At 50.9% G+C, this 23702-nt stretch overlaps 1 protein-coding gene across 3 annotated transcripts in view; it reads left to right on the top strand.

Moving 5' to 3' along the window:
• DAAM1 (dishevelled associated activator of morphogenesis 1) overlaps nucleotides 1-23702 on the top strand; it is a 99020-nt gene that overhangs the window by 71581 nt on the left and 3737 nt on the right. For 2 of the 3 annotated variants that reach the window (XM_055716603.1, XM_005439047.3), the window contains exons 10-25: nucleotides 62-128; nucleotides 420-537; nucleotides 660-798; nucleotides 1428-1486; nucleotides 1825-2012; nucleotides 2331-2642; nucleotides 2757-2864; nucleotides 7334-7363; nucleotides 8780-8883; nucleotides 14231-14315; nucleotides 15096-15202; nucleotides 16947-17035; nucleotides 17262-17430; nucleotides 18199-18306; nucleotides 20434-20494; nucleotides 21171-21302. In XM_055716603.1, the coding sequence (XP_055572578.1) occupies nucleotides 62-128; nucleotides 420-537; nucleotides 660-798; nucleotides 1428-1486; nucleotides 1825-2012; nucleotides 2331-2642; nucleotides 2757-2864; nucleotides 7334-7363; nucleotides 8780-8883; nucleotides 14231-14315; nucleotides 15096-15202; nucleotides 16947-17035; nucleotides 17262-17430; nucleotides 18199-18306; nucleotides 20434-20494; nucleotides 21171-21302 (1876 nt within the window). The remainder of the gene's footprint in view (nucleotides 1-61; nucleotides 129-419; nucleotides 538-659; nucleotides 799-1427; nucleotides 1487-1824; nucleotides 2013-2330; nucleotides 2643-2756; nucleotides 2865-7333; nucleotides 7364-8779; nucleotides 8884-14230; nucleotides 14316-15095; nucleotides 15203-16946; nucleotides 17036-17261; nucleotides 17431-18198; nucleotides 18307-20433; nucleotides 20495-21170; nucleotides 21303-23702) is intronic. The other variant, XM_055716604.1, reaches the window with a different exon arrangement.

The following is a 23702-nucleotide window of genomic DNA, read 5'->3' as shown; positions in this document are numbered from 1 at the left end:
ATGAATTGTCACATTTGTATCTGCTTTTAACAGTCTTTTTTCCCCCCCTTTCTTTCCTCAGGCACTTAGATTTTTTTGAAATGCTTAGAAACGAAGACGAACTGGAATTTGCCAAAAGATTTGAGCTGGTGAGTACGAACATTGCTGATGCAGACACCGACACTCAATGTCACGGTTCCTTTTAAAAGCGCCTACATGTCCTGGGATGAGTGCAGTCTTTGGATATAATTTGGAGGTTGGAAATCTGTCTCCTGTTGCCCTGCTCTGTTGCAACCTCCATCCTACAGCCTGCTTCATCCCTCTTCTCCTTTAGCCGCCGATAAGGACTGGAGGCTGGAAGAGTTTGGAACTGAGACTTGGGAAACAAGCGGTGTCATCACCAGTCCAGTGGCCTGACCTTGCTTCGCTCTTGTCCACAGGTCCACATTGACACCAAAAGTGCGACTCAGATGTTTGAGCTGACGAGGAAGAGGCTGACGCACACCGAGGCATACCCGCACTTTATGTCTATCCTGCACCACTGTCTCCAAATGCCTTGTGAGTCCCGGGGGAGCCAAGGAAACCTGCAGCTGCTGGGGGCTTGCTAGCCCACATCTCCTACCTGAGCGGCAGCAACCTCCCTGCTGCTCCTCTCAGTCTCTCCCCTTCTTTGCCTCCAGATAAAAGAAGTGGCAACACTGTCCAGTACTGGCTGCTGCTTGACAGGATCGTGCAGCAGATTGTCATCCAGAGTGACAAAGGGCAGGACCCTGACGCCACTCCCCTGGAAAACTTCAATATTAAAAACGTTGTCCGAATGTAAGTGCTTGCCCACCTTTCCCAGGGCTGGCTGCTGAGCAGCACCGACACGGGCTGCCGTGCCTTTGCTGCACCGACACGGGCTGCCGTGCCTTTGCTGCACCGACACGGGCTGCCGTGCCTTTGCTGCACCGACACGGGCTGCCGTGCCTTTGCTGCACCGACACGGGCTGCCGTGCCTTTGCTGCACCGACACGGGCTGCCGTGCCTTTGCTGCCTCCTGCACCAGCAGGCGAGAGGGCCAGGGCTGGGGGTTACTCCTGCCAGGTTGGCATCGCTTTGACCTGCACTGTGCAGGTGAATTAAGCTTCTGTGCCCTCAGTGAGCTATTTTCCCTGACTGCTGCTGTCACTGTTCTTTATTCGTCACGTAGTGTCACCCAGTGATGTTTCTGCTCCTCAGTTGGACAAGCAGGCACCCCTGGAGCTGTTGAGAAAGCACTGCATCCCAGACCACAAAACCCTATTGGGGGGGGAGGGGGGGAGGCAGAATACAGAATCGTTAGAAATACCAGTTTGGGAACCTTAAATCCCACTGCCCAGGCTTGCTCAATCCTGTTTCTTGCTGATGATGGTTGCTTGTTTACTGGGATAGGATTGTCTCACATGCTACATATCTTTTCATTTTAGGTTAGTCAATGAAAATGAAGTGAAACAGTGGAAAGAACAAGCAGAAAAAATGCGAAAAGGTGAGTGATGGGGAGATACACAGTGTTAATTCTAACCTTAGTGCACACGGTAAGCTAAACAGCTAACATATACATGTACTTAGCTGGATGGATTCTGCAGGCTTTAAGGAGTGGCTGAGATAATACCGTGCCGTGGGGCTTACAAGGGAAGCGGGCAAAGCAGAAAGTCATTTTTTCATGGGGAGGCCCTGGCCAGGGTATTAAGGCACAGCACACGCTCCCTTTTCTTAACTGCACAGCTCTCTGCAGGGCAGCGTGGGGGTTTGCCCCCAGGCATGCTGCCGTTCACCAAAAGGGAGTGTTTGTCACCCAAAAGTGGTCTCCTGGGTCTGTTTCAGAGCACACCGAGCTTCAGCAGAAGCTGGAGAAGAAGGAGCGGGAGTGCGATGCCAAGGCCCAGGAGAAGGAAGAAATGATGCAGACACTGAACAAGATGAAGGAGAAACTGGAGAAGGAGTCCAGCGAGCACAAGCAGGTCAAGCAGCAGGTGGCAGACCTCACGGCACAACTCCATGAGATGAGCAGGGTGAGGCCCTAAACCTCCTCCCCATTGAGGCCTGGTCCCAAACCCCCTGCAGACACCATGGGGTGATTTCTGGCGGCTGAGCTGCGTAGGGGGCTGAGAAAGGTGCTTGCTGGGAGGGCTACCAAGATGTCCGTCCCTGCTGATGGGGTGATTTTGCCTCTCCAGCTGCATTGGATCTCAGTCAGGAGTGCTGAAACCTTTGAGTGCTTCCTATGCTGCTTAAATTTGGCCAAAAAAATGAAAAATCGGCACGGGGATGTTTCTTGGGTGGTTTCCCCCAGTTCTGTATGACTGGTCCCCTCTCTCTTTCACTCCTAGAGGGCGATCTGTGCTGCTGGCCCCGGAGGACCTCCCTTGCCACCAGGAGCTCCTGGTGGCCCTTTGCCTTCTCCAGCTCCTGGATCCCTTCTTCCCCCTCCACCACCACCACCACTGCCTCCCGGGGGCTGTCCCCCACCGCCTCCCCCACCTCCACCCCCTCCAGGTGGCCCCCCACCCCCACCTGGCCCCCCACCCCTGGATGGGGTGATGCCTCCCCCCGGAGCACCTCTGGGCTTGGCCCTCAAGAAGAAGAGCATCCCACAGCCAACGAATGCCCTCAAGTCCTTCAACTGGTCCAAGCTGCCAGAGGTAAGCCAGGCAATAGTTTGGGCAGTGAAACTGGAGGTGCCAGATGGCCACCCAGTGATGTAAGGGCAGGTGGGCAGGGGACCCCCAACCTGCAGTGCTCCCACTGTCTTGCAGAGCAAGCTGGCAGGCACCGTGTGGACTGACATAGATGACGCAAAAGTGTTCAAAATCCTGGACCTCGAAGACCTGGAAAGGACGTTCTCTGCCTACCAAAGACAGCAGGTAATGGCTGGCCCAGGGTGCACGCGGGGATCTGGGCAAGGCACTGCTGTTACAAGATTGCGTGGTTTCGTTTGTGGTCTCAAAACACATCGCCTGTCATTCATACCAATGCCACGTTTGCCAGATCAACTCGATCTGCTTCATCCTCTCATCCACATGCCAGTGCCTTTGCACTGAAGTGGCCGTTCACAGCTTCGTGTGCCTGATTTCGCCCCTGCCCACACACCTGACCACGTGTGTCATGAAGATGGATCACCAAAACAAACAAACAAAAAAAAGAAATAGGGAATGTATGAAAATAGCCCCCAGATGTGGCCACAGTTGGGTAATTTTTGGATTGCTCTTAACAGCAACTGCTTCATGTCTCCATATTGGGTGGAAAATTTCTATCCCTCTCTGGCCAAGAAGGACTAAGTTTTGCCCACATCTACCATGGGTGGATCTCTTCTTTTATTTTTGTAGTGTGCCCAGAGCAAAATGTGAGCTTTGAACAAAAAAGCAAATCCCAAACCAAAATAATGACACTGCAGGCAAAAGTCTCTGCTTTTTAATCTCCTGCTCAAGCAATATGGCCCCGGTTTGGAAGGCATCAAAGCATACGAAGAAAATTAGACACTTATTTTACCCCAGGCAGGACCACAATGGGCAAAAGCAATGAGTTTTTCAAGGAGGCAGGAGGAAAAACAAAGGGAGAGGCTGAAAAAGCGTGTTCACCTGCTGAACGTCTGGCTGTGTTGCTGGGAGGAGAGAACAGTTTGTCTCGCTCTTGCCAGGCTCAGGCGGAGAGACGGTGCCGGGAAGGAGTGGACCCAACACATTAAGCTCCTTAGGCAACATGAGAGTTTAATCTCTTCCAGAGGCTAATTGAGGGAAAGATCAGGGTGGATTAGAGCAGAGCAAATATCAACAGTAACCTACCAGAAGTATGTACTACCCTGGTGTGTGTTGGGAATAGGCGACCATGGTGCTGGCTCTTTCCCCCAGCGTTTTTGGAGCTTGACTCATGCCTACTGAAGGGCACATCTGAAGACAAGAACTGGAAATAGAAAGGGAGCAAGGACAGAAAACTAGGGTGTCAGCAGGATGGTTTGCCCTCTGGCTTGCCTGCCTGAGTCTGTGAATCACCTGGCATGCTGCAGATTATTGCCAGGCAGGAATTTAAAAATAATTTGGCTTGGCTGAGGTCCTGCTGGGTGAAACGGCTGGATAAGTTCAGGGCCAGCAAGAAGGGGGATGTGCTGCAAGGAGAGCTGTGACACGGGCTTTCGCCCTAGATGGGCTGAGGACCAAAAGGGAGCTGAATGTGGGCACCGTGGACTGGGGTGGGACTGGCAGAAGATGCTGCGAGAGCATCTGGAAGGGAGACTTGGAAAGAAGAGGTGAAATCCCACCTATGAGATGCTGCTGGGGCTGGAGCCACCCTTGGGAGCATAATGCACAAGTTCCTTGTGGCTCACCCCGGTGGCACAGTAGCACTGTTTTGTGTGAGTCAAGTGATAGGACACATCCCCCTGGACCTGAGGGTGTGTGATTGCTCACCTGTGAGTCCCCAGGGTGCCCCCACTTGGAGTCCCGGCATGGGAAGGGGGTGCCTGGCTGTGTGCCCCAGCGTTGCGGGCAGCACAGCTCTGCAGACAGCTGCTGTGCACGCACCAGTGCGCAGGGTTCGATGCGCTCTGTGAGATGACACGTGCACACCACAGGGCACTTTGGACATGGTGCAGGGCTGAGGGAGCTCCATGTGAATGGCCTGTCCCTGCAAGGAAGGACAATGAACTAATGCCTTAATAACTCGCCGTGTTTTCAAGCTGTAGTGAAAGCTGGTTTCTGTCCCGAGCAAGCAGGGGAGGAGCAGGGTTTTCTCCCTGCTCCCTGTCTTGAGCCCTTGGCTGAAAATTACTTGCTCCATGATTGCACCTGTCACTTGTCCTGAGACACGATGTCCACAGGACCTGGGACATCAGGGGCTGCCTGCCCATGCCCCAAGCAAATTCAGGCTCCGAAACCATGTGGCTGAGTGGAGCATCACTGTGGCTGGTGGCCCAGCAGGGTTTGGGGGCAGAGGTGAGCGTGGTGCAGAGAGCTCTCTGAGCCCCCCGCAAGGGGCTGTTGTGGGGCTGCTGTTGATGGGGTTTGTCTGGTTTTATTGCCATAGTACCCGGGAATCCCTCAGTAGTGCACAGACCCAAGAGTTATTGATGTACTTAATTTTAAGCATCTTTAAATGTTTTTCCCATGTCGCAGGCTGAGAGGTAAACGCAGGCTGTGCAAAATGAGCTGTGCAGCTCTGGGGAAAGGCCCTTTCCATGCTGGGAAGACAGGAGCCTTCTGGGCTTCCTGGGGCTCAGCCTGGAAGCATCCCTGCCCAATGCTAGGCAAAGCATGAGCGCTTGCCCTGAGCTATCAGGAGGGCACATGTACTCCCCATCCTTCCTGCTGAGGCTCTGCAGATGTCCCTGTCCCCAGAGGAGAGCTCAGCCCCACAGCTGTACCTAACGTCAGCATTTACCAGCCTTACTACATATAACAAAAAAAGCAACAGGAGCTCTGTGTTTCAGGCTGGGGATGAGGCCCCAGCAGGACTAGGGGTAGCTGCTTAAAGACATGCATGTGATGATGGAGAAAAGCAGGTCTAGGGCCATCAGGGCTTACATGTGCTACATTAGGGGTCTGCGCCTCTTTCAGATCTTTAAGAGCCTGCAAGGGGGCAGAGGCTGGGAGCAATGTTGGTAAGTGGCAGTGACATGGCCAGGGCAGGTCCTGCCATGGTGAGTGATGTATAAAAGCCAGGGCCAAGTAGAAAAAAATGTATGTTGTTGAACTGGGGGCTTAGCAGTGAGCTGGGAAAGAATTCATCTCCCAGGAAAGGATGCAAGAAGAAAAGCCTCCAGCTGCTTCATGCAAGTGAGTGACCAGCGCAGGGACCAAGGACAACAGAGGAGGGAAATGTTTGTGGGGACAGTGACAGCAGATTTAAAGCTACTCCTTGCAAAGCCCCTGGTAGGGTGGCATTGCCAGAGCTCTGCTTCTGAGGATGGTGGTGGCAGCTCTTCGACACATGTTTCTACACAGACGAGTACAACACAGCCTTGGGGAACCGCTCCGTGCCGTGCCAGGGTGCCTGTACCACACCCCATGGGCACCCATCCCTCTGGTGAAAAAAGGGTTGGTCACTCCTTTTCTTGGCTGATGTTTCTTTGCCTTCTGGCACATGTTGTTCTGCTTCTTGGACTTTCTGTGGGCTCAAGAAAAGCCTGACACATTGGTTTTTAGCCACAGGGTTTGCGATTAGCACAGCTCAGCCCCCAGTGGGTGCCAGTCCTGCAGCCCTGGGTGTTCAGTGGCACCTAACTGCCCAGAGCTCCCATCCTCCTGCCCAGAGCCACGTGTTGGTCCTGGGCTGATCCAGCCTCAGAAGCCAGTCAGGGAAAAACCTATATAAACAAGGTTTCCTTTAAAAAGGCAGCAGTGATGATGACCAGCTCAAACCAGGCATGTGGGCCATCAGCTGGCTCGGCACGGAAGGGCTGGGGGAAGCGCCCTTGTAAACCAACTGCGTTTGGACCCACCTACCTCTTCTGCTCACTGCCTGCCTTCATTTTTAAAATAAAAAATAATAAAATGCACCATTTTTGCACCTTTGAAACCTTCCTCCCCATCGTGGAGGTGCTGGATGGTCTCTTGAGCCAAGCACAAAAAAAAGTAATAAAACGCAGCCCAGGGCACAAGGAGAGAAAACCCTCGTGTGTGTGTGTGTGTGTGTGTACGCACATGTGTGTGGTGCCAGCTTTGCTGCACATGCTTCCAGTCTGGTGGAGAGAGCCCAGCAAGACAACCAGGTCTTTGGAGGAGCTTGGTGCTGGTGGGTCATCAGGGTGGCTTTCAGCCAGGCTGCCGAGCCCTGGAGAATGGGGGTTGTCCCTGTCGGAGGAGAATCAAAGGGGAAATGTGTTGCCATGGTAAATGGTAAAGTTTTGCTGTGGCCACATTTGCTCCAGGATGAGCTTCTCATTATTTCCACTTGAAAGCCCTGTTTTTCCTGGCAGTCACGTCGGCATTTCAGTCCCTCAGATTTGCAAAAAGTAGCAATTTTCTTCCCCAGCGCGGCAGGCTGAGCACTGCTGTCCTTTGGGCCAGCGCTTGCCGGCTCCCGCACAGAGCAGTGGCAGGGCTTGGCCAGCATCCTCCCGCCTCGCCCCTCATCCTCTCCTCACCTCCTTGCACACCAGCACCTTGGCCCGACGCATTCAGGGAGCCGCCTCTCCCTCTCCCATCATTAATCCTCACCACATTTTCATGTGCATCCCCCCTGTTTCAGCGCTGCCAGACCCCGAGTGCCTCCCTGGACTGCCAAGCCCCCTGGGCTGCACCCTCCCCTTGTCTGTGCTTTGATTCCTTTTGGTTTTGCCGAGTTCACTGAACCGCATGTGTTTTTACTGCCTTTTTCCACGCTTCTGCTATGGCTGTAGGACTTCTTTGTGAATGGTAACTCCAGACAGGTAAGCGAGCATCCTCAGGAGCCCAGTGCCTATGAGTGGTGAGGGCAGGGCGAGTGCGGGGCTGGGGACGTGGGGGATGCACGTGCTGCTGTGGGGGATTAATGTGCGGCAAAGAGGGGATTAAATCAGAGGTCCAGTGATCACCAGGAGGAGCAGCTTCAGAGTCGATGCTGGGGGTGGCTGGTATGCAAGAAGCTGCCCTCTCTGCTGTCTGGCCTGATGCCAAAGCCAGGGTCCAGGGGTTGAATTTTCAGATCCAGCTTAACACAGAGAAGCGCCTACCCCGAGTGTTTTCGCTTTTCAGAAGATGGAAATAAATAAACTCCTACCTGTGGGTTGAAGCTCTCTATTTCATCACGGTCAGAGCAGACAAGACACGTGAGCGGGGCAGCTGGTGGTAGGTGACTTGGGGCTCACCTTCCTTCACTTGCCACAGCCTTCACTCTACGCCACCTGTCCTGGAAGCTTCCCACTTGTTATAGCTGGTGGGGTTTTTTTTTCAGTCAAACAAGAACAGTAAAAAATGGGAACTTGTGTGCTTAGTCACAACCGGCGCAGTGGCTGTGTGCCAGGTCCCCTACACTCGCAGACATATAGTGCAGATCTGTAGTGTGTGGGACCTTGCAGCTCTGGGTTGTGTTCCTTCCAGGATTGAATAGCTGGCTTTTAATTGATTAACCTTACTAGAATATGCAATATAGTAAATTAAAACTGGAGACAAGATGAACCCTTTAGACAACTCTGCAAAATTGCTGTTATGTAGATCTGCCCATTTGCCCACAACTACAATTTGATGTATTATTACTCATTTGAAGGTAATATATTTAAGCTGCTTAGGAGATGTAGGTACTTATGTCACGCCAATTCCTGCTTTCAAATCCCTTATTTTGAGAGAATTCCACCGAAAGAGCAGCAAATGCTGCAGGTTGCATTTGCATGTCTGGTAGCTCATGTTGGCTAGCTTGCTCGGGAGGACTGATGCATGAGGGGTGATTGCAGATGTTTGGAGTGGGGGTGAAGACCAAGAGTGATGCTGAGTGTGTGCAGCAGCCCGTAAATGAAATATTTCATGTGAGGATTTAATGAAGTATCACAAATACGTATGCTAAGAAAGCCCGGCTTTATTTATTCAGCAGCGCCTGTGTGTTTGCAGATTTTTAAATCTTCCCTGTCTGAGAAAATATTTACATTTCTAACCAGAGGCTTCAAAGCCAGCTCTGGTTTATGAAATGACTTACTGTGTTTCAGTTACAGGCAATGGGTTTTACCCGTAACCCATGGTGACACTCCTGATTAATGGGGGCCCGCTGTGTATCATGCTGCTATGTGCTGAGAGTACTAAATGTCTTTGCTCCTCCACGGCTTTTCTCCAGGCTTTTGTTTTGTTGGGTTCTTTTTTCCTTTATTTTTTTGTAGAAGGAAGATGCTATCGATGACACTTTGAGTTCCCGGCATAAAGTCAAGGAGCTTTCAGTCATAGACGGCCGGAGAGCTCAGAATTGCAATATCCTCCTCTCCAGGTACGGTTAATGCCTTCTCACCCACCAGGGAGCGAGGGGATGTTTGATACCCTGCCCTGGGCTGGGGAGGGCTTCTCATCCCTGGGGGGAGTTTAATGACAGGAGCCAGCGAGGGAGGAGAGCCAGCGACACCTGAACACAGCTATAGCCTTACCGTGCACGGTGAGGTGGCATGGGGAGGGGTGTGGAAATGTGATTTAAGTGGGTATGTGGCAATTAGGTGTCCCTGGAAAGCCCCAGAGGGGCTGGGGCACCCAGTGAGCCTTTATAGGGGATGGGAAGGGGCTTGATTTCACCTCTTATCTACCTCAGCCGGGGTTTTGTTTGCTTTTCGACAGCGGTTGAAGAGGGTCTCTGTTAGACTGGGGAAGGCGCTGGGCATTGGCAGGGTGGGGGGGAGCGGCGGTGTAACCCAGCCAGGGCCTGGCTGCCTGCACAGGTGTCCTGTGCCACATCTGGATGTCGGGAAGGGGATGTCTCCCTCTTACAGCTGCCCAGCCCTGCTCAGGTGACAGCCTCCCACGTGCCCCTTGCCAGGCAGGCTCAGCACTGCTACCAGCAATTTAATCCCATCCCCAGATGGCTGCCAAGAGGATAAAAAGGGCCTTTTTTGGTAAGATAAACTACACCACTAAGACTGATTCCTGAGAAAGGAAAAGCCAAGCTGCAGGGGTCTGAAAGGATGAGCCATCAGCATAGCTACTTAGAAAAAAAACCAACACCAAACAGCAGCAGAAAATGCCACTTGTTTCTGACTCACCCAGAAAAAAAAGTCATCCCAAGAACAGTAAAATCTAGCTCCATTCAGAAATATTCACTCTGCTGCCTGGAAGTGCAGAAGCTTTTGTGCCACCCAGGACTGGCCAGGATGGAGTTGCATTGCTGGCAGTTGGGCTTGCAGCCGCGGTGCCCAAATTCTGCGTTTTCCCAGACCAGGGGTTGGCGGTGCCAGTGCCTCGCCTTGGCAGCCTGGCTGGTTTCCTTCCCTAGAAAGTATGCGGAGGCTGATGTCTGCAAAAGAAAAAAACCCTCCGGGTAGGTAGCTTGCAGTCCCTGGTGCTTCTTCAAGCTCTTCTAGAGGTGGTCCGCAGCCCCATGGGCAGCAGGAGCAACAGGTGCGGTGAGCCATGTGCTGCAATGTTTGGTGGTAAAATTGCTGTGTTTATGGCTGTCTCTGCTCTGGGTTGCTTCTGGGGAGTTTCATACTTCCTAGCAGTCCAAATAAAAAGGATGATGATAAAAGCAGAGTTTAAAGCAGCAGGCAAATGAGTATGTCTGTGGCAGCCACCTATTAGCAAGTAAAACGATGGGATTCGGGACACTGGCAGGGCTGCTCTCTGGCATACTTAGGCTGAGCGTAGTCAGAGTTAGTTTAGGTGTGATTCAGGCAGAAGTTTAAGTATACAGTTTAAAGTTAAGCGCACAGATAGCCCCTTCAGTGGGAAGGGGAGCTACCCAAGCACTTAACTTCAAAGGCGTCTTGTGTGTCTTACTGAGCAAAGGTCTTAATTTCATTTCACCAGCAAACCTTTCTCTTCCAAGAAAGTGATGGCTGGAAACAAGTCACCAGTAATTAATCGCACAAAAGGGGGACAACAGAGGCCGCTACCTGCCTGCCCTCCCCTTTGGGTCATTTCCTAAGGGAGAAGTGGGATCGGATCAGCCCTGCAGGGTGGCCCCCAGGACTCTCATATGGCTTTTCCCGGGCACATCCCACAGCATCAGGGGCTGGCCACTGCTTTGGAGGTGCTCTGGGGTTTGTCCCGTGGTGCTCCCAGCGATGCAAGGGCAGAGGGGCCACCCCAGCAGGGCATTTCTCTAGCATTACAGCAGCAACCAAATCTGCTCCTTCCCCCATTTCTGCAAGGGACTGCAATAGAGTTTCTCTCCCCAAACCCCCTTTGGGCGATTTACTCTTGATGCCAAGCAGCTAAAAGGAAGGGCAGTGTTGGGATGAAGCCCAAGCATCATGCTGGTGGGCTCAGGACCAGGCCCTGCATCTCCACCAGACTCCATGCAACCTTGGGCAAACCCTTCCATCTCTGCCCACCCCAGCCACCAGTCCCTAAGCTGGGCAGAGCTACGGGTCCCTGGTCCCAGTGTTGCAAAGGGACTGGTCTTGCAGGGTGGCTCACTGCAGTCAGGCTGCTGCTCTCCTGCCTCGCTCACGCAGCCATCGTGGGGACAAGCAAACTTTCACATGCAAAAGGACCTGCAAGCTCGGCCCCTGATTTAGCCCAGACATTTGTAAGCTCACCAGGCATTGTCTGGCTTGCAGCGTGGAAAGATTACGGCCAGTGAGATACTTTATCTCTCTCTGTAGATTTATTTTTTTGCCTGTTTCCCTTGCTTTGGGAGAAATTACTGCACAGTGAGATCACTGGATTTTCCTCCAGCTTGTAATGCAACACAAGAATATTTTTAACACTTGGGTTTTTTCTTCTTTTTTTTTGGAGAATGCTTTGCCAATGTCAGTGCATTATCGGATCTTCCTCTGTGAACTGACCATGTCCTTGTTTTTTCTCCCTCTGTACATGTGTGTATTTTTAGTGCTGCATTCTGCAAGATGCAAATCAAGCCCTTGCTCCGTTGCTTTCTGCCTGTGCTAGCGGTGAATGGCTTGTTTGATTCCTTTCTCCAGCAAGGCGGCGTGAAGCATATTTCTCAAATGAATGTGGCTTTTCAAGAGGGCGCGTCCCTTTCTCAGTGGAATTCATTTTTCCCCTTCACACTTATTACGTCCTCTGCAGGATTCTACAAAAGCCGCGCAAAATAGCCCCGTGCTTGTCAGGCTGGCGAGCTGTCACTTCGCATCGGCGGGCTGCTGGCTTTAAATCCCTGTGACAGCAAGTCCTGTGACCCCCTTCCTCTCAGACAGCTCACGTTCAACAGCTGCTGCCAACAATGATAATTATTGTGGTTATAGATAAGCTTCTAGCTTTCACTGGCCCCTTTCCCATCAAATTGTCTGAGAAGCTGTTTTCTTCTGGCGCCCTGCACTTGCTCTCTGCTGATGCTGGGGCAGGCTCTTGTTCTTGGCACTGGGTTTTGATGATTCCTGAGAAAAGTTTTCTCGACCTCTTTCTTTTTAAATATATTTTATTGTTTACTTTGCTTTTAATGAGCAGGGCTTACAAAAGTCACTCTCATCTTTCACCACCCGCCTGGAGACAATCACCGTAAAGTGTGTGCTTTAGGTGTTCGCTTTGGATGAGGGGTAGCTGCTGCCTACCCACCCCCTTCTCCCAGGAGTATTTTTGCCTCCCAGGGATGCCCCCAAATATCCAAACCTAGCCAGTGTCTGCTTTTCACCATGTTGGGGACTGGTGTGACATTTGTTGGCAGTCTGAGCTTTCATGTCACTGCTCGGGTGTAAAAGGAGTCCTTCTGCAGCTTCATATCCCACCTCAGGTTGTGTCCATCCTGTGCTCTCGTGCACGACAGGTAGGGTGTGCTGGGGACATGGCTGCTCATCACCACAAGCTGTGGAGGGGACATTTTCCACGGATCCTGGGTTTGCTTCTTGTACAGCAACCCTAGCAATTGTTCTGGCTGCTGCTCAGCACAATCTGTGAGCTTCCTCCCCTGGCTGAGGTGAGATTTTAACTCACTCCTCATTTAACAACCCCTCTCCTGGGGGCTCCCTGGAGCAGGAGGTGAGAGAGGACCAGGTGCAGGACAAGAGACAGGCTTGTAAGGAACAGATACTTGCCAGCTCTGTAAGATTGACCTACCTCAATAAAGCTAATCCTTCACTTCCAGTCTTGAGCAAAAGGTTTCAAGCTAAACCAAGCCCTTGCTACTGTGGTCTTAGAGTGCAGCACCCTCCTTGCCTTAGCTTCACCTTCCAAAAGCCAGCTCCGCAGTCTCAGCCTGCTCCCTGAAGAGATGCCAGGATGACAAATACCCTCCTTATTTAATTAATTAGAGTGATCAACTCTGTTCCCAATCTTCTTTTTGGTCTGCTGATCGGGTTGACTTCCAAGGTCTCACATGCCGCTGTAGGGTGTGTTTCTGGTTTCAGTTCATTCCTTCGAGCCGCATCCAGTATTTCAGCATCCTTTGGCAGCCCTGATCACCAGGACTGGGGCTATGGGTTTCCTCAAAGCCCATGAACAGGTCTTTTCAGCTGTGTGACTTTTCCCTGCATGCAAGTACAGAGGATTTCGTTGGGTTTTTTTTTTCCCCCAACTGTATTTATTGTAATGGCTTTAACCATCACTGCAAGCTGGGCAAGAGATAGGATGTTGGCAAATGGAATTGTAGGAGTTTCTGGACTTTCCTTCTTTTGCATTTAGATTATTTTCTGCAATGCGAAAACATGAACAAAAATAGGTGTGGGTTTGTAATCAAAGTCCTTGCAGGGAGCAGTCACGGGGGGTACTGCAGACATAGTAAACTGTTGTTAATGGCTGCTCAAGCCCAGGAGAGGCTGAGGGCGTCTTTCTGTCTATTGCCTCAGTTTGATGCAGGCTGCTGTTGAACGGGCCACTTCCAGGGAACACCATCCTGCTGCTGCTTGCTATGATACAGTGGTCTGTGGTTTTAGAAATCTCCAATTTGAGCCTATGTCTTCTTCAATTCATGTTATGTGAAGTAGGAGAAGAAAAAGGCGGGGTGGTGGGGTGGTGGGGGTTGCTGGTTTCCAGCCTTTTACACTTTGAAGAACATTGAATCCACACCCCTCCAAAAAAAAGGGCTGAAGTATTTCCTGGGATGCTGAGCACCCACTCCCCAAATTTTGGTTTTCTTTCTCTTTTTTTTCCCTGGAGGGACACTCCAAATAATGGTGGGTGGAAAGAGTGAGGTAGGCAACGTTCAGATCCAAGAAGAGCAACAGAAATTGGCCAGATTTTCCTTGGGGGTTGTGGCAATGGGTTCAGGAGCAGTGCTGAGCTGTGGTCCTGAGCCTGGGCTGGACTGTGCTGCAGACAGGGAGCATGATCCCCGCTGGCTCCATGGCCTTTGGGGATGCTGGCACTGCAGGAGTAGCATTGCTATGGGCAAGATTTACAGATAAAAGTTATATATTTTTAATAGGTGTATGAGATACTATGTACAATACTTACATAAAATACTATAAAATAGGGGGCAACAGCTGCAGTGCAGGGAGAGGGGATTGGCCCTCCTGTTCACAGCAGGGCCAGGGCTGCTTTGTGCTGTGCCTTGGCAGAGCACGGTCCTACTGCATTTCTCTTACGTTCTTCTTCATAACACTGTATAGTGTAATTTGTGCTGCTGCTGCTGGCTGGGGGTTAAGCTTGTTGCATGGGTGCATATGGAAATGCTCCTGAACCTTGCCCGGTTGCTGGGCTGAGGATAATTCTCCTTCCCCTCCACCTCCCAGGCTGAAGCTCTCGAATGAGGAGATCAAACGAGCAATTTTGACAATGGACGAGCAGGAGGACCTCCCAAAAGACATGCTGGAGCAGGTGGGCAATGTGTCTCATGCTCCTCCATGGTTTCCTTATGTTGAGGCCATGCTGTGCAAGGTGCTCGGGACCAAACCATGGCTTTAAGAAGTGTGTCAGGGCCCCAGATTATTTACCAACCACATGTTGAAAAACCACCCCAGTGGGCTGGAGCAGCAGGAAAGCAGCTCGGTTGTAGCATCGGTGCTGGGAGCAGCATGGCCTCCACGTGCCATGCCTGTGCCTAGGTCTGCCCTGGGACCCCGAGGCCGAGCCAGTTGCCTATTTTGTGGCTGTGGCTTGAAGTTCATGCTCAGTGGGGGGTTATTTTTGAAATTTGTTCAGCATTTGTACAATCCTTTAAAAGGCAATACCAGTTTTCAATTCATCTAAATCCTTTTGAAAGCATTTTATTCACCTGTCCTTAAAGCTGAGCTGGTGATTACACCTTCAGCAGGGATGTGGGAGGATTCAGTACACAAAGTTTCCATCTGCAAATAGGTAGAGTTGCAGCAAGAGGCCCTGACATCTCCTCTGGCAGAGGTGATGTCAAAACATCCTTGGAGCAGACACAGTACGTGTGTCATAAAACCAGAGTGATGGCAGGGCAGAAGCAAGAGACACTAATGTGTAATGGGAGGAAGGTCACAGGGACAGCAATAACACTTATTTCACAGGTGCCTTGGGGTCACTGTCTGTACATGCTGAAAAGGTGGTAGATACAAACAAATAAATCACTGTTTTACTTCTGAAAAACTGTACATGGACCTCATGTCCACCAGTGTGCTTTCCTTTTTTTAGCTCCTGAAGTTTGTTCCTGAAAAGGGTGACATTGACCTACTGGAAGAGCATAAGCACGAGCTGGATCGCATGGCCAAGGCTGACCGGTTCCTCTTTGAAATGAGCAGGTTGGTGGCCCAGGAGACCTGTTTGGACCAGTGGCTGCACAGGCTGGTTGTGAGGTGGCTGTTTTGTGGAGCCTGGTTGGGAAATAAGCCCTGCTTACTGTTTTTCACATCAGAAAAATGAGTGGGCCAAACAGACTGGAGGCCAAGCAAGGTGCTCCCACTCTGGATCGCTTGTGACACTATGCTTCTAAAATCAGGGTTGTGCATTCCAGACAAGAAGCAGCTTGACAGAGCAGCAGGGAGGGATGGGGAGATGGATCCTCTAGAGAGCTGTTGGTTTCCCGGGTCATGTCTCGACACATTCCCCTCATTCAGGGGAGAAAAGCTCAGTCTGGCACAACTGTGCAGAAGACTGCGTCATCTGCATCATGGCCCAGGTGGGAGGCACTGTTTGAATGATAACACGATGCTCCTTTCCCCTTCACATGAACGTATCCTAACGAATACTCAAGACTGACGTACGTAAATTTTGCCCTGCTGTGTAGATGAATCTCACTCCTCACCTCAGGCATGGCTCGTCCCTGGGGCTCCTGAGAATATATGAGACAGAAAGGAAATGCCGTTTCTTCCTGCTTTTGGTAGCAATCATTTAAGACTTAGAATTCAGGGTGGAACAACCTTGTCTTTTGCATGCACATCCTCTAGAGGTACTGGTTTAAAACCTTGAGCTCTTTATTGAAGTCCAACTGAGTATTGAGCTCTTTGAATTTCTTAGCTGAACTTCAAGCAAGTCACTTGTTTGCAAAGTCAGTGAGTTTTACAATCTGAGACTGTACTGGGAGATCAAAAATAGAAACGCTCCTGTCCTCCCAGAGAAATGTGCCAATGAACACTGGGGTGATGCACCGTGTACTTGCTGAGTGTCAAAAACAGGCAGGACGGAACTGCAAAGTTCAGACCTGAGGCCTCAGGGCTGGAAGATGCTCAGAATTAGCTTTCCTATCACAGGTCACCTTTCCTCTTCACAGTCTCTTGCCCAAGTGCTGCTCCCATGCCTTCATCTTTTCAAAAGCACAATGTGCCAATGCAAATATTCTCCTTGATTTCCAGCACAGCTTTTTAATTTGCCCTGTGGTCTGTAACTGAGTGTGATGTCTGTGTCACCTCTGATTAGCACAACAACAGCACAACCCATGGCCTTGTCTGTGAGCGCATCTCCCGTGGGTCCTTGGTCCAAATGACTCAAATCAGACTGCCATTTGGGTACAAGTGAGATCTTGTTTAGCCTAAATACAACTGACATGAGCAGAGCCATCCCTGACTTGCCTGGAAAAGGGCTGGATTGGGCTGTGTCGGTGGCTTTCCAGCCCAGGCTATTGTGTTGAGGATCTGAAGCCCCAGTTTCATTAGTGCTGGTGGTTGACGTGCCTGTATCCAGCTGCAGTTCATCACAAAACCATTGGGACCCCAGACTTCATCAGCATCTTTGCTAAGGAGTGGTTGTAAAAGAACTGTTTGTTCATAGCAATAGGTTGTAAAAATGTACTTGTTGAACCTGCTGAGTTAAGGATAGGCTTAAGCATGTGCTTAAGAGCCCACGTGGATCCACCCCAGGACAGCTGTAGCTTCAGTTGTCATTTTTTCCCATCCCAGCATAGTTTCGGGGAGAAATGGGGTCATTATTTTTTAATCACCGTGGCTTAAGTATGCCTTGTGAGCGCAGCTGTGAGCAGCAGAGCAACTGCACTCTGCCCGGAGCAAGCAAAGCTCAGCCCGCACCTCTGTTGTTTTCTTTTTTTTCCAGGATAAACCATTATCAGCAAAGGCTGCAGTCCCTTTACTTCAAGAAGAAGTTTGCAGAGAGAGTTGCAGAAGTCAAACCCAAGGTGGAAGGCAAGTGATGGGACCTGCCAAGGTGCTCTGTGCGGGCACAGGGAGCACTCGTAGGAAGAGCATCTCTCCATGCCTGGGCAAGGCTGGTCCGCATGGAGGCTGCAGTGACGCAGGGGGAGGGAGTTGGTTGTTGGTCTTTGCGCATGGGGGTACTGAAGAGGTTGCTGCAAGGGGAGCAGTGTGCTGTGGTGGCAAGGGGTAATGTCCCACACCTTTCTGCTTTCAGCCATCCGTGCTGGCTCCAAGGCAGTGCTGCAGAGCAGCAGCCTCCAGCAGCTGCTGGAGGTGGTCCTGGCGTTCGGGAACTACATGAACAAGGGCCAGAGGGGCAACGCTTTCGGATTTAAGATCTCCAGCCTCAACAAGATCGCGGACACCAAGTCCAGCATTGACAAGTGAGCAGCCCCTGCCCTCGTCCTCAGCAGTATCCACAGGCCCCAGGGATGTTGAGGGAACAGAGGGGCCATTAGTGTTGCCTCTGGGATGTGGGTAGGTGGGAGCGGTCCCCTCCTTCCTGCTGCCCCATCTGGAGCATCCGATGATGCAAGCACCCATTTTTTGAGCAGGACAGATTTCAAGGGAAGCTGAGCTGCAGATCAGCATGGGGATTGATGGAGGCTTTCCTTCCTGGGCTGACTAAACAGCAGCAAAGGCTGATTAGGAGGATCATCCTCCAGATCCTTTTCTCCCTACTTTGAGAAGTCAAGAGCCATCATGCTGTGGCGCAGTGACCAGAGGAGAGGTCCCAGGGGCTCCTCTCCGTGGGAACCCCCTCTGCAGCCCCCTCAAGCTGCTGCAGCCATTGCCTGGTTTGCTTTTCCCCACCAAGCTCCATGCACAGAGAGGAGCTGGGTCAGGTCTCAAACCTGCCGGGTCTCATCCATCAGTAAAGACAATGGAGAACAGAAACAGTGATGTTCAAGTCACCTTCCCTGAGTCCCTGTGGTGGAGGGTCCTTGCTTGCAGGGACCAGACTGCTCTGTGCTGTGGCTGTGTGTGTGGGGGACAGACCCATCCCATGTCCCCAGGCAGGCAGCAAGTAGCATCCTTGCAGAAATCCCAAAATCATTCATTACGAGGGTTAGGGTATAACCAGGATTTTTAACTGAGCTCTCAGGTCCCCATGGGGCCACCATGCCAACCTCATCATTCCTCTCTCCTAGGAACATCACCCTTCTGCACTATCTCATCACTATCGTTGAAAAGAAATATCCCAAAGTGCTCCGCCTGCACGAGGAGCTGCGAGACATCCCGCAGGCAGCCAAAGTCAAGTAAGCAGGGATTTAAGTGGTGCTTAGGGAGTACCGAGAGCTCCTTTCCCATCTCTTCAGCCTATCTTTCCATGTCACCCTCCCCTGCTCGCACTCCCAGCTGGATCCTGGCTGCCGGTCTGGGCCCAGTGCTGTGGCCACGCTGGCCCGAGAGCAGCCCAGGATACAGAAGCAAACATTGCCTCGTGGCTTTAAATCTCAGCCCTTGCAGCAAAGGCCTGCGAGTCTCCCACCACGAGGGAGGAGAGCTGCTTGGAGCAGCCGTTTCCTGTTGTTATCTCACCGCAGAAGCATTTAATTAATTTCTAATGGTATGTTAAGTAATCCGGGAGGAAGCGGTTGTGGTGTGGCTGCAGATAAAGGGCAGCTGTTTATCTGCGTGTGGCAGGGAGGCTTTGCGGGCAGGACCAGGCAGTGGTAGTGCAAGGGGCTCACCTGCCTCCAGGTCCTGCCTGGCACTCGTTTCACCACCAACATGGAGCTTCTGATGTTTGCAATGAGCTTTTAATCCCTGCCCACTGCCCACTGACTGGTTCGGAGCAGGCTGCCACTGTCTCTTTGCTGGCGGAGGCCCCCAGTTCGGCAAAGCCTTTAAACACACGCTGAACTTTTAAGCGCAGGAGGAATCTGCTGTTGCACTGCAAAGCCCTCAAGTATGTGCTGAAGTCCCTCTGAAATCAATGAGACTCTGTTTCGGTTTTAAAGTTCAGTGGGAGCTTATGGGCTTTGCTGCTTCAAGGACCTGAGCAGCAAAGATCACACGTTTCTGCAGTCAGCACCCGTTCCTCCGAGCCGTGGACACGAAAAGGGCCTGAAACTGCACCTCTTCAGACAGGATGGCAAATACGCACGGAGCTTATGGCAGCTCGAGGGTCTTTCAAGTTTCAAAGTGCTCTTGTAGCAATAGTGCCTTCCCCGCAGAAGATCCATAATGTGCAAAGCAAGCATCCTGGTGTCTAAAGTGTAAAATAATTGTCAGCCATAGGGATTAAACAAAGTGACAGGACAAATCTTGGCGTGTGAGAAGTGTGTGGCAGCTGCGCTGATAGGCATCAGCTGAGAACATGGTGGAGCAGGGCATGCTCCTCACTGGCACAGGCTCCAGCTTGCTCATGCTCTTGCATCTGCAGCTACACGTATGTACAGCTACACGTATGGGAAAGAAAGAGTCTGCAGAGACGTGTCCCCCCCTCCGAAACTTTATCATTTTGCTCTAAACTGGATACCATATGTCATATTTGGGCTTGGTCCAATCTAGAGTGAAACCAAAAAGTTTCTAAAGCTCTGGAAAACCCTAAATTCCCCCCAGCCCTGCAGCTGTGAAGCAAACTTGCCGCCTCTGTCAATCCCACTGCTAGTAATGAACTGCTGGAGCACAGGGCTCCCAAAACTGCTTTTTCCCAGACTAAACCTGCCAGGAACACTTGCCCCATGACCCAACATCAGCATTTCCAGGGACCCCAGCCCTAGGACAGACACCCCTGGAAAGGTGTCAAGCCTGTGGTCATCGAGTCTTTGTGAGAAAGCTTCCCCTTAGATGTAGTGGTAGAAACCCGTAAGCACTTGAACTCGAAGCTCATCGGGGGCTTGAGCCTTGTGTAAACAAAGTCAGTGCCAGATGTGATGATTTATTTTTATTTCTCTATATTTGGGTTGTCTCCCTTTATGAAAGTCTTACTGCTAGGAAGGGTGCTTTGCATGGCATTCACCTAACCATGGTACCCTGAAAAACTCTCTGCTGTGCGCTGGGACAAGCAGCAGATTTTCTGATGGCCCTGGAGAGGGGAAGAGAAATCTCTGCCCAGCAAAGCTCTCTCCTGAGCTCTCCTTTTGCTTGAAGAGGCCTGGAGGCTGCTGAGCTTGCTAAGCCTGCCCAGTCCCTTTGATTAAAAACACAGAAAAGCATTTTGCTTTAAAACAAGCAATTGCAGCCACTTTGAGATGGGCAGCTGTCCTAGCTTAGAGGCTGTCAGCCCGATTTGCTGCTTGAGACATGCTGCTCTGCAAACAGGAAGCCATGTGTGCAGCGCCGGGGTCTTTTCAGTGGAAAAACATGGTCGAGTTGGTTGGAGAGCTGTAGAATTTGCTGGGGAAGGCTGAAAATTAACATCCTGCCATTTCCAACAGCATGACTGAGCTGGAGAAAGAAATAAACACTCTGAGAAGCGGCCTGAGAGCAGTGGAGACTGTAAGTATTATTGAAATCAAATATAGCCCAGCCTGGCTCTGAGCACCGTGGCATCCCTCCTCAGGGAGGCAGGCAAGGGAGCTCCCAGCGAAGCTGCTTTTATCTCACATCCTGGAAATCTGTTTGTCTTTCCTTCCTGCCCTGCACGTGCGCCTGTCCTCTTAGGGCTGTTCTGGCACCAAAGTTACTGTGTGTGTTTAGGCACGTGCATGGTTTATATCTAATTCACCAAGGGAGGCTGAGGAAGTCTAGCGATGATGCCACAGAGGACCTGTGATGTGCAGAGGGGTCTCCCTTTGGCTGTAAAACTGCAGAGAGCTGGGGCTGAGGCCAGGGAGCGCTTCGGCAGCCCGGCTGGAGTGATGATGAATGGTGGAAGTATCCTGAAGGACTCACCGTCTTGCTAAATTATGCTGCTTCCATGATCTCACCTGCAGAATTAGGCCTTAAAAGCATACTGCAGGCACGATGCTATAAAATGGAGTAATCCGTGGCCTCATGCATGGCAGGAGGGAGCAGTGGTGGTGCTACAGGCAGTACCCGTGACACTGATGCAGGCACACGCCCAGCAGCACTACCAGAGGCTGATGGTATTTGTGTCCCACCAGAGGCTGATGGTTATTTGTGTTCCTCATCAGCCAGGGCCTGACCAGATTTACCTTTTTTTTCCCCAAAGGAGCTGGACTTCCAGAAGTCTCAGGTTCAGCAAACAGGTGACAAGTTTGTGTCTGTCGTCAGCCAGTTCATCACATTAGCAAGCTTCAGCTTCTCAGATGTCGAAGATCTTCTGATGGAAGCAAAAGAGCTGGTAAGGTCACCAGTGTCCTTGAGATCTGGGTAGCGTTTCAGCCTGTCCTCCAGCCAACAGGGGAGGATGGTCCTGGCCTTTCCAGAGCACATGCTGTGCATTAACATCTCAGATACCTCCCCCATAAGATCATGTGAATGTCCTGCTGAGACCCTAACATGACAAAGGTGCTGGGCTTTGTTGGTTTGTTTGGAGTAGGTGGGTGGGTACATCCCTGTCTGTCCCCAGGGCCTTCTTCCTGCTCCACAACCCAACATGCCAGGGGATGGCAGGTCAGGCCAGCAGATTGCTTCTGGGGTGCAAGATGTGCTGTAGAAAGCCATGAGATACCTATCTAAGTGCAAGGCAAGGGCTACCCATGGGAGAGTTGTGTCCATCAGGGAAGGAGATGATAGGTTTTTTGTGAGGATCTGGGTTTTGGTGAGGAGCTTTCACTCAAGCTTAGAGGGCTTGCTTTGCTTCTCGTGTTGTAAAATGGAACTATCCTAGTTTTGGTGGCTTTAGAGTTAGGAGTGTGACAGCTGGGGCATCTTGGCTAATGAAGGCTGAAGGTGGCAAGAAAGCAGGCTGTTCTGTTGGTTGTTGATGGAAGACGAGGAGAAAATGCAACCAGGTCTTCAGGCTGGACATGAGGTCACCCAGAGGTGGATATCAGAGACAACCCAGGCTGCCCAAGTGACTCCACTTCTATAGGGTGAAATGACATCCAGTGCATAACTTTGGTCTGAGACCTGCCCAGCTCTTCTCTCCAGAGAAAAGGGAGAGGAGCTCAGTGGCATGAATTGAGGCCAACTTCAGACCTGGTTAGAGAAGCTACTTAAAAGGTTCACCTTCCCCAGAATAATGCCCTGCTGAGTGCTTTGCAGCCATGTGCAAGGACCTGTTGCCATGTTCTCCTTTTCTCCCTACCATGCTGGTTTCAATCACAGCAAAGGGATGGATGTTGGCTGGTGTCTGTGATCCCCAAGCATCTTTTGCTTCCCCTCTTTCAGCAAAGTGGCCCACAGCTGATTCCCGTTTCCTCCAAGAACAGTCCTTCAGTATCTCCTCCCTGGCCTGGCCTTCATCTTGATTGAAGTGGCAGGGAGATAATCCGGCACAGGCTGCTTTAGAGATCTCATCCTTGTCCCACTGCATGAGCTGCCTCTCCAAAGACAGAAGTTACCCAGCATCACCACCACCTTGTCCCTGGTTGTGCTGTTGGCATTGTCCTTCAGACCATCCACCCATGTTTGGGCATTATGATTGACTGTTGCCTTGTTGAAGCCATGGCTAACCCAGGCCACCCTTTTGAACTGTTGATGATAACCAGGCAGATCTTCCCTGCAGTGAGTTAGAACTGTGGACATGGTGACAAAAGCTCTGCAAACTGTATAGTGTTCTGCTGACTTGGCTGGATCTGGAGGAGAAGGCCTGGTCATGCTCCCCAGTGCCCATCAAAGCCCACTCTGAAGCAATGTGCTGCTGTTCCCGTGGTTATCGGATAGGCTGGGCTGTGCAAAGTGCACCAGCTCTTCACATTTTAAACACATGCCCAGATTCACATTGTGTTACTGCTTTCTCTTAGGAAAGCAGAAACATCGTTCTTTTATAAAGTTTATATCCTGTGGGGATAATGTTTTCAGCCTTCCCCACCCCCACCCGCCAGAATCTTCTGCAACATGGCAGAAAATGTAATATCTTGATGAAAATCAACAAGAATAACCTCAATTATTTTGACTTACATAGTGGCACCTCTCAGATTCCTTCCTGCATCTTGAAGTACTAAGTCTCTTAAGTAAACAAAGAAATAAAAATGCCCTAAATGTCTTTTGAAAAGCCTGGGGCAGCCCTGCAAATAAAACTAAATCATACAGGCAAGCTTTAAAAATGTTCCTCTCGGTCTACCCAGCAAAATCAAAGCAACTAATAAATCTGTTTGTGCTTTGATTTTGTTTTTCTTTTCTTTTAAGCATGCTTATCTCCAGAACATGCCATCACAATTTTAACAAACTTTCTGTGCACAAAGAGTCCCCTTCAAACTGGAAGTGAGAACAAAGGATGTCAGTCCCAAGAACGACTCATGGGCTCCTCAGGGACCGAGACACATCGGCAGATCGTGGATGTCCTGTCCTGACCTTTGCTACAGCCTCATTCAACTCCCTTACATTAATGGTGTGCAAACAGCATGAAATGCCGGAAAACTCCCTATTTCCCTACCCAGGGCTGTGCCTGAGCCCAGGCAGAAATGTCTTTTAGAAGTTTCACCAACACATTTGGTTTCAATAGCAGAGCATGTGGCAATGATAAATAATACCCCAAAAATACTTCAAAGAAAAACTTAAAAGTGCGAGTTTCCCTTCCCCTGCCGTGTTTACTATTAGTTTTATGTCTTCGGTCTTCAGTCCCACAATATTTTGC

This window comes from Falco cherrug, chromosome 7 (assembly GCF_023634085.1).
Source record: "Falco cherrug isolate bFalChe1 chromosome 7, bFalChe1.pri, whole genome shotgun sequence".
In the NCBI taxonomy this organism is placed as follows: Eukaryota; Metazoa; Chordata; class Aves; order Falconiformes; family Falconidae; genus Falco; species Falco cherrug.
Note: the sequence above shows the minus strand (reverse complement) of the source record. Positions and strands in the feature narration are given on the sequence as shown.